Source organism: Pongo pygmaeus, chromosome 9 (assembly GCF_028885625.2).
Source record: "Pongo pygmaeus isolate AG05252 chromosome 9, NHGRI_mPonPyg2-v2.0_pri, whole genome shotgun sequence".
In the NCBI taxonomy this organism is placed as follows: Eukaryota; Metazoa; Chordata; class Mammalia; order Primates; family Hominidae; genus Pongo; species Pongo pygmaeus.
In genome coordinates this window covers 15,806,506-15,819,321 of record NC_072382.2, presented here as the reverse complement: position 1 = coordinate 15,819,321, position 12,816 = coordinate 15,806,506, and the positions used below count along the sequence as shown (strand labels likewise).

The 12,816-nt window shown below is 37.6% G+C and overlaps 1 protein-coding gene across 1 annotated transcript; it reads right to left on the bottom strand.

The window, feature by feature from the left end:
* Positions 1 to 297: 297 nt before the first annotated feature.
* Positions 298 to 1,272, bottom strand: LOC129007803 (olfactory receptor 5A2). Its single transcript, XM_054439075.2, has one exon. It carries the CDS (start codon positions 1,270 to 1,272, stop codon positions 298 to 300), a length of 975 nt encoding a protein of 324 aa, XP_054295050.2.
* Positions 1,273 to 12,816: the final 11,544 nt, after the last annotated feature.

Here is a 12,816-nt window from a genome sequence, read left to right as displayed (position 1 = left end):
TTCGATGATTTTCCTCCTATACATACAAACTCTGTTTTGACATTCCAGGATGTTTTTTTGTCATGGTGAAGTTTTCTGCTAGGTAGAGCATTTAAAATCTCAAACTATACAATGCTATTCATTTTACAAAGCAACAATGGCCAAAATGTTTTCTAATAACCAACAGGCAAACTATTAGTGAAATCTTAAGAATTAGAGAAAAAAACCTGATTCACACAATTCATTCTATAGATCAACTAGTTTAAAATTACGTAAATGTCTGCACAATTGACCCAGCTCACAGCTTCATTATAAACATTAGCCCAAGGTCATAAAAATGAATGGTCCACCGTGAGAAATCCTGGGGTCTCTTCCCATGGCTTTCCTCATGGCATTTTTAATCTCCTTATTCCTAAAACTGTAGATGATGGGATTGACTGTGGGGATCACCAAGGCATAGAATATGGACACCACCTTGTCCCTGTTTAGGGAGTAGCTGGAACTGGGTCGCATGTACATGAAGAATCCAGAACCATAGAAGAGGGTCACAGCAGTCAGGTGAGAGGTACAAGTGCTGAAGGTCTTTGTCCTACCTGTAGCTGAGCTGATCTTCACAACAGCGGCAACAATGTAACCATAAGAGATGAGGACCACCAGCACAGACACTATTCCAACGACAACACTGACTATGAAGGTCACCACCTCGCTGGTGAAGGTATCAGAGCAGGACAGAGCCAGGACTGGAGGGAGGTCACAGAAAAAGTGGTTGATCATATTGGGCCCACAGAAATCATGCTGATACACAGAGTATGTTTCAATGAAAGAACTAAGGAATCCACCCACATAGGCGCCAACCACCATCTTTAAACAAAGTGTGTGGGATATAAGGACTGTGTAAAGCAAGGGGTTGCAGATTGCAGCATACCGGTCATAGGCCATAGCTGCCAGGAGAAAGCATTCAGTCAGCCCCATCCCACAGAAGACAAAGTACTGAGTGGCACAGCCAACAAAGGAAATGGTTTTCTGCTCTGTGATGATGTCAGACAGCATCTTGGGGGCACTGGAGGACACGTAGCAGATGTCCAGGAAGGACAGGTTACTGAGGAAGAAGTACATGGGCGTGTGCAGGTGAGAGTCCATCTTAATGAGGGCAATGAGGCTTAAGTTCCAGGCCAATGTCAGGAGGTAGAGCCCCAGAAATAACACAAAAAGAAAAATCTTCATTTGAGGATGGTCTGAAAGTCCCAGGAGAATGAATTTTGTCACAATTGTGTTGTTCCTTCCTACAGCCATAGGCCTGCTTCCTGCATAAAGGAAAGAAGAATCCTGTGGTCAGTTAGATTTTGTTTGTTATTGTAAGAGTGGGTATTTCCTAGAAGATCATACAAACAGTCAGCACCAAGTTAAACAACACCCAGTTAAAGCCCAGCCACCTGCTAGGCAAAGACTTTTCAGAGGAAGTCAGCCTAGGATAATCAGTATGCTCTAAGCTTGTTGACCAAAAGAGAATCAATCTAATAATAAAGTAGAAACTGATTGGGAGTCAGAAGCCTGAGTTTTGTCTTCAGCTCCATTCATAACTTGCTGGAGACTTTGAAAAAGTCATTTCTCCAGATTCTCATTTTCCCAAATGGGAAATGAGAGGGTTGAATCAGATGAGTTTGAAGTGTCCCTTTGGACTTGGGTTCCCTATGGGTTTTTTAGACTTTCTGACTTGAAAATAAAGTGTAAATAAATAAAGTATAATAAAGTTAGGCATTTTTATGCATTATAGATCTTTAGTATGAGAACTCAAAAGAAGGGAACTGAATTCAGTGGGCTACAATTTTTGACATATTCCATTTTGGGGGAGGAAATCCAGGCAACGGCCTAACAATCTATTCTTCTAGGTAGTAAAACTAAGTGGGAAAAAAATGTGTGTGTGTGTGTGTGTATACATATTTGTGTGTATATGTATATTTGTGTATATATATATGTTATATGTATGTGTGCAGGGATAATTGTATATATGTGTATGTTTATGCATATATATGCACACACACACTTAGCATGCTTAAGACCAGAACATTTATTCTAATTATATAATGCTCTTAATAAAAGTCATTGCACAAAATTCATAGAATGATGAAAATTTGGACTAGCACAGTCAGCACAATTATAGGAAAGAAGGGATATGAACAGGTTTCCATAAAGGGGAAAGGGGAGCAGTACCTAAGCTGACTGAGATGGGCTGAGCCATTGTGGTCAAGAACAAATAGCAATCAATATTTTTTTCTGGGCAAGAAAAGCAGCACGGAGAAGAGGGTTCATTCAATATTTAAAGACAGTGATAAGCAAGGAACAACTTTGATGTCATCAAGCCAGAACAGATGATCACTATGAAGACAAGAGATAAGCCCATACATATCTGGCAGTTAAGAAAGACAGACTGGCACTGATGTAAGATCAAAATGAGGAAACAGGCCAGGAACAGTGGCTCACTCCTGTAATCCCAGCACTTTGGGAGGTGGAAGCAGCCCAATTTCTTGAGCTCAAGAATTTGAGACCAGCCTGGAAAACATGGCAAAACCCTGTCTCTACTAAAAATACAAAAATTAGCTGGGCATGGTGGCACATGCCTGTAGTTCCAGTTACTGGGGAGGCTGAGGCAGGAGAATCGTTTGAACCCACGAGGCAGAGGTTGCAGTGAGCTGAGATCGCATGCCACTGCACTCCAACCTGGTGACCAAGCGAGACTCCGTCTCAAAAAATAACAATAATAATAATACATAACAGCGGGGTGTGGTGGCACACGCCTGTAGTTCCAGCTACTTGGAAGGCTGAGGTGAGGGGGATCGCTTGAGCCCAGGAGGTCTAGGCTGCAGTGAGCCATGACTGCGCCACTGCACTCAAGCCTGGAAGACAGAGTGAGACCCTGCCTCAAAAAAAAAGGAATTTTTTTAAAAAAATTAGGAAATACAAATGGGTATAAAGAGGCAGAAATGCCCTGAGAAAGACTCTGGTGAAATTAAGGTTGCTGTATTTTATTATTTGTATGGAATTTGTTTGCCCATGCATGTTTGCACCCAATGGTAACTGTGGTTCTCTGTCATTCATCATATTAAAAACTGCTCCTAGCTTTGCGTTTTTTACAAATTTCTAATCTCCCCTCAAGTCACTGGTCAAGCAGTCAAAACCAAGACGAGCCTAGATTGATCTTCACTAAAACATCAATCTATTTAATCCTATCAAAAAGGAAGTAAGATGAATTTGGTATCTCTTATCTTGGTGAAATCTTCCCTACCAGAATGTAAGTTACTCAAAGACAGGCAGGGAGTGTTGCCCATTCTGTTTCCTGATCTATCCTTGTAACCACCCAATGGGTTCACCTTGCCCACTGCCTAGACAGAGCTCATTTATCAAGACAGGGGAATTGCAATGGAGAAAGAGTAATTCAGGCAGAGCTGGTTGTGCAGGAGGACTGGAGTTTTATTATTACTCAAATTAGTCTCCCTGAGCATCAGGGATCAGAGTTTTTAAAGATAATTTGGCGAGTAGGGGCTTGGGAAGTGGGGAATCCTGATTGGTTAGGTTGGAGATGGAATCAAATGGGTCGAAGTGAGTTTTTCTTGCTGTCTTCTGTTCCTGGGTGGGATGACAGAACTGGTTGAGCCAGTTAACAGGTCTGGGTGGTGTCAGCTGATCCATCTAGTGCAGGGTCTGCAAAATATCTCAAGCACTCATCTTAGGTTTTATAATAGTGATGTTATCCCCAGGACCAATTTGGGAAGGTTCATACTCTTGGAGTCAGAGGCTGCATGACCCCTAAACTGTAATTTCTGATCTTGCAGCTAATTTGTTAGTCCTGCAAAGACAGACTGGTTCCTAGGCAAAAAGGGGGTCTCTTCAGGAAAGAGCTGCTATTAATTTTGTTTCAGAGTCAAACCATGAACTGAACTCCTTCCCAAAGTTACTTCAGCCTATGCCCAAGAATGGACAAAGACAGCTTAATGGTTAGAAGCAAGATGGAGTCAGGTAGGTATGATTTCTTTGACTGTCATAATTTCCTCAGTTATAATTTTGCAAAGGCAGTTTTATCATAAGTACAAAGAATAGGGCCTGGGACATAGGTGCCCAGTAAATAATTTTGTTGAATAAATAGATTTTTTTCCCACCGCTTATCCTCAGAGTTTGGCAGAAGGGTTTGGCCTATGACTTAGTATATTTGGTCTGTTATTATTATAATAACAAAACATGTAATATATAATTAATCACAAACACTAATCATATAACAATCATAATATAATAATATAATCAAATACTTATTTAGTACTTATTGTGTGCCAGGTACTGTTTGAAAGACTTGATTTCTGTAAACTCATTTAATTCTCCTAATAGACTCAAGAAGTGGCAGCATTACTCACCCCGTTTTACAAATAAAAGGTAGAATAGGTTGTAAATGTATAGTTGTGATTTGCTGCTGAATGGATGAGGTAGGAGGGAATGAGCTGGACTTACGGGATTGCACTGGGCAGAAGGGTCCTGCAATCTTGTGCTACAAGAGAAGAAATATTGATTGCTTTGTTGCCATAACATCTTTTGCAAACCAGGTCATCTGCATTTCCCACTGCTCCACGGCTGGTTTCTCATTCCATCAATTTCTTATGCTTTGGCCTCATGTAGATAGTAAACCATGTTTCTGGAATCTCCGCTCCTTTGTTAACAAGTCTTCCAAATAAATGGGCTGTGGGAGTTCATTATTTTAATGGGCAGAGGTAGCCACATTCTTTCTCCAAGAGGCTGCCCTCTGCCACTCACTCCAGGGTCCAACATAAAAAGCCCAGCAATCATTAGAGCTAAACATTTCTGAGCACTAATTGTTCCCTGGAGTGGTGGCGAAAAGAGCCAACCACTCATCACGGGAGCCTCTTTCCATCCCCCTACCTATTCTTCTCTGAGCTTTCCCTGATTTGAGTCCAGGAAGACTCCCTGCTGGGTTAGTAGATGCCTTTTGCTTAAAAGAAACTTCATCAGAAGTAAACCACACATAAACACACCAAGCCTTGTGCTGAAATATACTGGTTAGAAACGCATGTTTCCAACTCTGAGAATTGGGTTTAAATTCTGGCTCTGCCCTTTTACCGATATAAACATGTTCAATGTTGTTTAATGTCTTAAACTTATCAACTCCCTCATTTGTAAAACTGGCGTAACAAGAATACCTACCTCAACAGAGTTGTGACAATTAAATAAGCTATGAATAAGAAAGGCTTAGCACAGTGCCTAACAAACAGAAATCACTCAATGAATGTAAACTAATGATGTCATTAACTCTGTTTCTTGGGTCATGGCCAAAAATGTGTCTTTCCTTTCTATCTTTTTCTTGTGACTCATTTGCATCACGATGAAAAGATTTCTTTTCTCTTTATTTTTTTTAATGAGGCTGGATGGGATGAAGGGCTTGATGGGGCTCTTCTTTTCTCTTTTTAATATTTTGGGCGCTACTACCAGCAATGCCACTACCTGGATGTGTCACTGTGGGCAAATCAATTAACCCCTCCAGCCTGAGTGAATTGGGCTCACTCTCCAAGAATTCCTCCAGTCCTGAAAGTCTGATGTTTTAAAACATTGATTTCCCGTTTTTTTAAATGTTTTCTTCAGGAATAAAGTTTATAAAAAATAAATTAATCTATTTCATGGAGACTAAGTCAGCAATCCTCAGTCTCAAAAGAAAAAAAATTAAATGAGAGAAATGTCTTCTATATAAAGGGATATAATTACTGCGACTCTTGACTTACAAGGTAATAGGCTTAATTTAGGTAAGAAATATAGCAACTAAGATTGTTGAAAGAAAAGGAGGTAAATGGCTTCAAGAATCAACTGCGAACATGAAAAGGCAAGGAAGTCCTTCATCAAAAGAAACATTCTTATCTAAGGTTGAAGATAAACTGTCCTAGGAAATTCTGATGCTGAAGGAGTAAACCCCAACTAACTATGAAAGAGTTTTGATACTGAGTTAAGATCTGGGGAATTTAAAAGGTAAATCTCACAGTTATGATGGATACATTTTTCTAGGATTAGAAAAGGCTGATAAGATAGGGTAGTGATAGGTTTCATCTGTCATGGCAACTCTGATTATAGTGATAATGACTATCTACAAAGTAAGATTGAGAATCTTAAGAATAAAGAGCAATAATGTCTTTTGCGCCAATTTGGATGGAGCTGGAGGCCATTATTCTACATGAAGTAACTCAGGAATGGAAAACCAAATACTGTATGTTCTCACTTATAAGTAGGAGCAAAGCTGTGAGAACACAGAGACATATAGAGTGATATGGACTTTGGGGCCTCAGGGGGAAGGGTGGAAGTGGGATGAGGAATAAAAGACTACGTATTGGGTATACTGTGCAATGTTTGAGTGACAGGTACACTAAAATCTCAGAATGCACCACTAATAGAATTCATCCATGTAATCAAAACCCACTTGTACCCCAAAAGCTATTGAAATAAAAAAAGAACAAATTATAAATTAACAATGTCTGTATTGGACAGAAAAATGCAGAATGAGGACTCAGAATGTATTTATTAACCTAGTCTCTAAGAAATCTGAGAATGAGGAAGAAAGTCATCCTATTAAATCCATCTGGATAAAACCATAAACTCTTCATGCCCTTACTTTAAAAAATCAAATTTGATCAAAATACCAGAAGTTTCAGTGAACATCAGAAAGTATCAAAGGAAATATGTTACAGAACAATATGAATACATTTAATATTACTCAAGTGTACACTTACTTAAAAAATAATTAAGATGCCGGTTGAGGTGGCTCACGCCTGTAATCCCAGCACTTTGGGAGGCTGCAGCGGGCGGATCACGAGGTCAGGAGATCGAGGCCCTCCTGGCTAACACGATGAAACCCCGTCTCTACTAAAAAAAAATACAAAAAATAAGCTGGGCATGGTGGCGGGCGCATGTAGTCCCAGCTACTCGGGAGGCTGAGGCAGGAGAATGGTGTGAACCCGGGAGGTGGAGTTTGCAGTGAGCCGAGATCGCGCCACTGCACTCCAGCCAGGGCGACAGAGTGAGACTCCATCTCAAAAAAAAAAAAAAAAAAAAATTAAGATGACGTGATGATTAATTTTAGGTGTCAATCGGACTGGATTAAGAGATATCCAGACAGCTACTAAAGCACTATTTCTGGGTATGTCTGTAAGACAGAGGATGTTTTGAACCAGTGGACTGAGTAAGGAAGATCCGCCCTCACTCAATGTTGATGGGCACCCTCCAATCAGTTGAGGGCCTGGAAAGAACAAAAAAGCAGTGGAAAAGTAAATTCCCCCTTTCTCCTCTGAAGTTGAGATACCTTTCTCTCGTCCTTTGACATTGTATCTCCAGGGTCTCCTTTGGAGTCTGGGATTTGCATTAGTAGCCCCTTGGGTTATCAGGCGTTTGGCCTCATGTTGAGAGTTACACCGTTGGCTTTCTTGGTTTAGGGGCCTTTGGACTTAGACTGAACCATGCTCAGGAAGTCAGGATTCTGTGATTCTTCAGCTAGCAGATGTTACGTTATGGGACTTCTTAGCCTCCATAATCTCATGAGCCAGTTCTCCTGATAAACCCACTCTCACCTATCCATCTGTTAATATCTGTCCATCTATTCATCTATCTGTCTATCTAGTCATACATCCTCCTGGTTCTGTCTCTCTCTAGAGAACCCCAACTAATAAAGATGGTAAATTTAATGTCATATGCTTTTTACCACAATAAAAAAGTATGAAAGCAAACAGCACATAAAGGCAAATAAACTCCACATCGAATTATAAATGTTTAGAATTGGAAATGCTTTGAGGTTCAACTCAAAATTTATCTCCCTAGGATCCTATGCATCTTAGAGTTTGTTCTCTGAGAGCATCTCCTGAAATATGATTTACTTTCATTTTAGCTTAACATTTTAGCATAGCTGTTTTAATGAGTTTACTTGAATTGTTTCAAAGAAAACCCAGAGAAAAATCCAAATATCCTTAGTAGTAAAACATCTTAACTCTCAAATTGGAATTTGAAAAGTTATCTCCGGGTGCATTTCTTCCACTAGCGACTAGGAAAAATTTCAACCTGATATGGATCAAAAGTGTTTTCACAAGACATCCCTAAAAAACCCAAAGTGAAGGTATACTGAAAAGTTTTAGAGGTCTTTAACAATTTATACAAGAGAGAAATTGCAAAGGCATCATAGGACCTGAATTATAATTCCCATTCTACTATGGCAGATTGGGCTGTTGATCTCTCTTGACCCCTCTCTGGACCTCAACTTTTTTTATTCTGAAACCAAAGAGCTAGAATAGAAAACCTCTGAAAACTCAAACAGCATGATTACTGCTAAGATAACTTTATTACTACACCATTGTCTGTCAAAACCAAGCACCTATTGGTTTTTATCCGTATGAAATGTTGCTGCCACCTAGTGGAAATATGCCTAAATTGTAGGGTCAGTTGCAATAGTGACAAACACATTCCTCACTGTGATCCAAGCACTGTACCATGTGCTTCTCAAGCATCTGAACTCAATATTATCATGAAGTTCAATTCTGAGAAATAAACTACATCAGGGAGAGGGGCAACATACTGAGCATAATGTAAATGGTAAATAACAATAATAAGCAAATATATTTAGATAAGGGTGATGTAACTGAAAACAGTAAGTCATAAGTATACACTCATGGTATAATTTTTTAAATCAGATTTTTAAATATTTAAAAAGAGATACAATGACATAACAAGAGAGCAAATGAGAAGAGTAGGCATCAGAAGTAAAAATAATTGGTAGTGGGACCACACATCATGGGCTGAAATCCATCCGATTGCCAGTGTGTAGTCTTGGATGCCTCAGTTGATCTTACATAAACTTTTCCTTTATCTCTGAGAGTGCACCGAATATATCAACATTGTATGTTTGTGTGAAGAGCATATAATATACAATCTATATGAAAACCATTATATAATCCATTCAAACATGAGGGGTTATCATTTTGATTTTTAAATTGCCCATTTGTCTCAGAAGAAACATCTCCAGCAGTAATATTCTGATAATTAGTTTATTAGAAATAGCATGATAATCTATATTATTGTTGTCCCTGGCTAACTATATGTTTTTATTAAATACCAGTTAGCTATATGTGTTCATTAGAATGTCATCTAATTTGGATATGGTTTTTAAAAACTTTCATTTTTAACCAATCTTGGCACAGTATTTTTTAATAAACAATTACCTTAGATATCAGGGTCATTTTTATTATTCATGTACTTAGTATTATCATAGCCCTAATTATTTGTAAATAATGTAAATTTTATGCTCCTGAAAATATTGAACTCTCATGAAATTGCCAGGTAAAACTTAAACTAAAAAATGAATCATTAGGAAATTTTAAGTGTTAATTCCAAATCAAATGAAAATATGCTTAATTATTGATATAGTGAAAGTTGCAGTGAATATTTTAAATAATGTTAATGCAAAAAATAAAGCACAATTTTCTCTACTTATCAGGGTATTTGAGGACTCAAATGAATTGACAACATCATGAGTATAAATTTTCCAAGAAGGCTTTGAACATTGCTCTGACTAAACATCCATTGAAATGAATTTCCCTCAGGAACTCTTAAAGGGAGCATCTCAAAAGAAAAGAATCAGAAGGTACTCATCTAGTTTCAGAACAATGACCTGAGCTCAGAAGAGAAAGGAGGTTCTGGAAAGAACCAGTTTTCTATCACTTAAATTATCCTTCAGCCCAGCCCAAAGACACATTCCTGAGTCCTGGCCCAAAGGGACTGGGAAAAGAATGCTGGAAAAAAGAAACTGAAAAGAGTATTGACGTGCAAGTAGTACTAATGCCAGCAGTTTGGGTAGCATCAGGGTATGATGCTCTCAATGCAGATATCTGTGTCTTCAGTGCCAGCATCTCAGCCATGAGACACTGTTGTGCATCAGAGCTAGTGACATGGTGTCTATCTGCAGGAAATATCATCCTGATCCATAACAGGAAGGAAGGAAAACAATAGATAACACACTAGTAGATTATTATACAAAGAGTATGTGAGCCACTCCCTGATGGCTTCCACAACTAGGAGGAATTTTGAGGACTATGTGGGTATAGAAGGAATTCAAAGCAATCTGGGGTAGTAAGACACCCTGGAAACTTTGTTTGATAACTATTATTGTGATCATGTTTCAGTCCTCCAGCTGATGTGGGCAAGAACAGTGGTTATACATAGCATTATTAATTTAAACTCTGAGATAAAAGGAAATAGCCTAGGTAAAATGTGTAGAAGATGAAAAACAGACCACAGACAAGACTTTGAGGATTATTCCCACATGTAAGGGTATAGAGGGAGCAAGAATCTTTGACGATTACAATAAGCCTACTATCTCTCATGTCCATTCTGTTACCCCAACACACACACACACACACACACACACACATAACATATTTTCACCTACAATTGTGAGGGCTGAAGGCAAGAAAACAATAAACAAATGCAGCTGGTGACTCCTCCTTGGTACCAGAGTAACTCCTGGCTATGTCTTTATTGAACTGCCTCCCATGGCTACCTTGGGTTTTAGAATTGAAAATTGCATCTGCTTCTGCTTTAGGATTCCACTCCTGAAGATCGACTGCGTGGCTCTTGTTCGCTTCTCTCTCTTAGAATTAGGTTCTTTGGGAATTACCTTCTCTCAAATCCAACTACCTGGTTAGGGATATATATTATATACATATATCCAAGTTGGATTTATCCTCAAAAATATGTAAATCTGGTTCGACATTTTAAAATCAGTCAATGAATCTCTCTTTATCAATAAAGTGAAAATCAAGGAGAAAATATAAAATCAATCAATTCAATATATGTCTTTTACAAAATCCAGCATCAATTTATGATAAAGACTCTTGGCAAACTAGGATTAGAAAGAACGTCTGCAACCTGATATAGTTCACAGGTTAATAACAAAAATACCCTACAGCTATTATGACACTTACTAGTAAAAAACTAAATGTTTTTCTCCTAAGATCAGGAAAAAGGCAATGATGTCTGCTCTCACCATTCATTTTATACATTGTACTGGAGTTCTTATCAATAAAGCAGGAAAAATAAGTAAAAGTTACATAGATTGCAAAGAAAAATATAAAACTTCCTTTATGCAATGTATTAGTCTGTTTCACATAGCTATAAAGAACTTCCCAAGACTGGGTAATATATAAAGGAAAAAGGTTAATTGACTCAGTACTACATGGCTGGGGAGGCCTCAGGAAACTTAAAATCATGGTGGAAGGTGAAGGGGAAGCAAGGACCTCCTTCACATGGCAGCAGGAGAGAGAGAGTGAGACAGCCAAGCGGGAAGAGCCCCTTATAAAACCATCAGATCTCATGAAAGCTCACTCGCTATCATGAGAACAGAATGGGGGAAACTACCGCAATGATTCAGTTACCTACCCCCAGGTCTTTCCCTCAACACTTGGGGATTACAATTCAAGATGAGATTTGGGTGGGGACACAAAGCCTAACCATATCATCCACAAATAATATGATTGTAGAAAATCCCAAAGAATCTATAGCATAGGTTCAAGAACTAATAAGTAAGTTAAGCAGTGCCCCAATAAACAGTCAAATTATAAAAATTAACTGTAGTGAACAATTGGTAATTGAGCTAGTAATTAACAATTAGTAATTGAACACTATTAGTAAATAATTGGTAATTGAAATTTTCAAATGTATCATTTACAATACAATAGCATTTTTAAAAACATGAAATACTTAGGTATAAACCTAATGAAATAAGTACAAGATCCGTGTGCAGCAAACTATAAAACACTGATGAAAGAAACCAATTATCTAAATATGTGGAGATATATACCATGTGTATGGATTAGAAGACTCAATGTGGTGCCATAATAAATATCAATTCCCCCAAAATAGATCCTATATTCAACACATTTTAAATCAAATATCAACAGGATTTTCTGTAGATATTTTCAAATTGATTCTAAAAATTTTTATGTTGATGCTGATCATTTTGAAAAAATAAAAATAATAAAATAAAATATTTATGGAAAGATAAAGCAACTAGAAGAGCCAAAATAGTTTTGAAATAGAAGAACAAAGTTGAGGGACACACATTACTTGCTTTGAAAAGATACACATACAGCTACAATAATTAAGAAAGTATGGTATTGGAGAAAGAAAAGAATACATAAATCAATGAAACAGAATAGACAGTTCTGTTCTGAAGAACAGAAATAGACCCACATACTTACAATCAAACGACTTTCATCAATATGCAAAAAACAGCTCAAATGAGAAAGAATATACTTTTCCACGAATAGTGCTAGGACAATTGGATACCATTGTGCCAAAATATGAAACAGTTCTTACTTCACACCATACACAAGTAATTAAATCATACAACTAAACGTAAAATATAAATTATAAAATTTCTAGAGGAAAACGTAGAAAAAAATCATTATGACTTTGCGTTATGCAAAGATTTCCTAGGTGTTACACCAAAAACACAATTAATAAAAGGAAAAATGATAAATCAGACATTGCAAAAATTGAGGATTCTGCTCTCAAAAAATATTATTAACGGAATGAAAAGACAAGTTACAGATTGGAAAAAAAATTTTCAAATTATATATTTGATAAAGGAATTGTATGTAGCATATACAAAGAACTTTCAAAACTAAGTATTACATTTTAGAAATTTTTTAAATGGGCAAAATATATGTGAACATATAATTCAGCAAAATAGATACATGGATGGACATATGATACTCAACACCACTATTCATTAACAAAATAGAAATTAAAATC